Below are 1,262 nucleotides of genomic sequence, written 5' to 3' on the forward strand. Positions count from 1 at the left end.
TAGCAAAATCAACTATTTAATGCATACAAATCAAAAGGAATTCCATAAATAGTCCCTACATTCAAATTTCTCTCTGAAACCCCCCAAAAATTCTTCCTAAAATGCTCTGTTTGAGCTGTCGGCCCGCCCGATCTCCGCAGGAGGCGGAGATCTTGCCTGTTCGCGCCTGTGAACTGGTCCCGCCTGGACAGACTGGACCGGTCTAACAGAACACTTTCTGAGATAAATAACATGCCTATTTGATATTAACACTTAATTAAGATTCCTCATCATCATCAGAGCTAAAATCCTCCAAGCGCCGGTCTTTGATTGCAGGAAATATCTCGACTGCCGGGGTTCCGACGTTGATTTCGGTATTGTATTATCCTTGCTTTTTGATGTATTCATCACTTTCCTCTGTGCTTCTCTAACTTCTTTGCAGACCTTATCCAAAACCTCAAGGAAATCCCTCACTGTGACAAACAATCTCAACCCCTCGTCTCTTCCAGCATTCCCATGGAAATAGTCAGTGGTAAGCTTTACTAATGATCTTATTCTCTTTTCTTCCTCCAAAAGTTGAGTGATATCAGCCTCAGCATGCTCAACAAATGCTTTCAAAGAATCATGAAAAGCACTTTTCTCCTCCAAGTTACTCATATCAGCTTTTAAGAACTCTTTTGTCTTTGCTAATCTATTGCCAAGACTTACAACTGAGCTCGTTAAAGCATCGGCGTCCAGTGCTGCAGCTTTCTTGACATTCTCAAGTTCATAGCTGAGGCTTGAAACAGCCCTGAGACCAAGATTTCGGTACTGATCTTCAGATTCTTCGGGATTTTCGTCGCTGAAGTCGACAGAATTAAAGCTAGAAATTGTAATGCTGGAGTTACTCCTACTATCTCTTGCTATTTGCACAGCACGCCTGCCTTCAGACCGGATGATCTCTTGAACAACAAAATGTAATAGTGTGGTCTTCCCATCAGCGCCTTTAACGTCGAAAGTTTTAAAAGTGTGTCAAGCTTGAATGCCTCTGCTCCTCCACGGTATGTACCATCATTCATGCGGTTCCCAGTTTTGAGAACAGCTTCCAACAATTTTAAAAATAAACGACTATTTTGGAGATCATTGCAGGCTTCCTAATACAATATAAGAGAAGATAAAAAGTTTATAGTATGTGGGGGCTTGATGCTACAATTCAAAATATAAGGATATGATAAACTGATTGTATGGAGAAGTGCAATAATAATAGGATCGTTAGAGGAAAAATTATTTTGTGCGGATATTGA

The 1,262-nt window shown here is 40.6% G+C and overlaps 1 protein-coding gene across 1 annotated transcript; it reads right to left on the bottom strand.

Annotated features, from left to right (window-relative positions):
- Window positions 1-252: 252 nt before the first annotated feature.
- On the bottom strand, window positions 253-1,112 carry LOC110114847 (formin-like protein 5; the record flags this gene model as incomplete). Its single annotated transcript, XM_028692347.1, is given in 2 exon segments — window positions 253-974; window positions 977-1,112. Coding segments are annotated over 2 exon segments (858 nt in total), but the record flags the coding sequence as incomplete, so codon positions are not given.
- Window positions 1,113-1,262: the final 150 nt, after the last annotated feature.

The sequence above is a fragment of the Dendrobium catenatum genome, unplaced genomic scaffold (genome assembly GCF_001605985.2).
Source record: "Dendrobium catenatum unplaced genomic scaffold, ASM160598v2 original_scaffold_180976, whole genome shotgun sequence".
NCBI classification, from domain to species: domain Eukaryota; kingdom Viridiplantae; phylum Streptophyta; class Magnoliopsida; order Asparagales; family Orchidaceae; genus Dendrobium; species Dendrobium catenatum.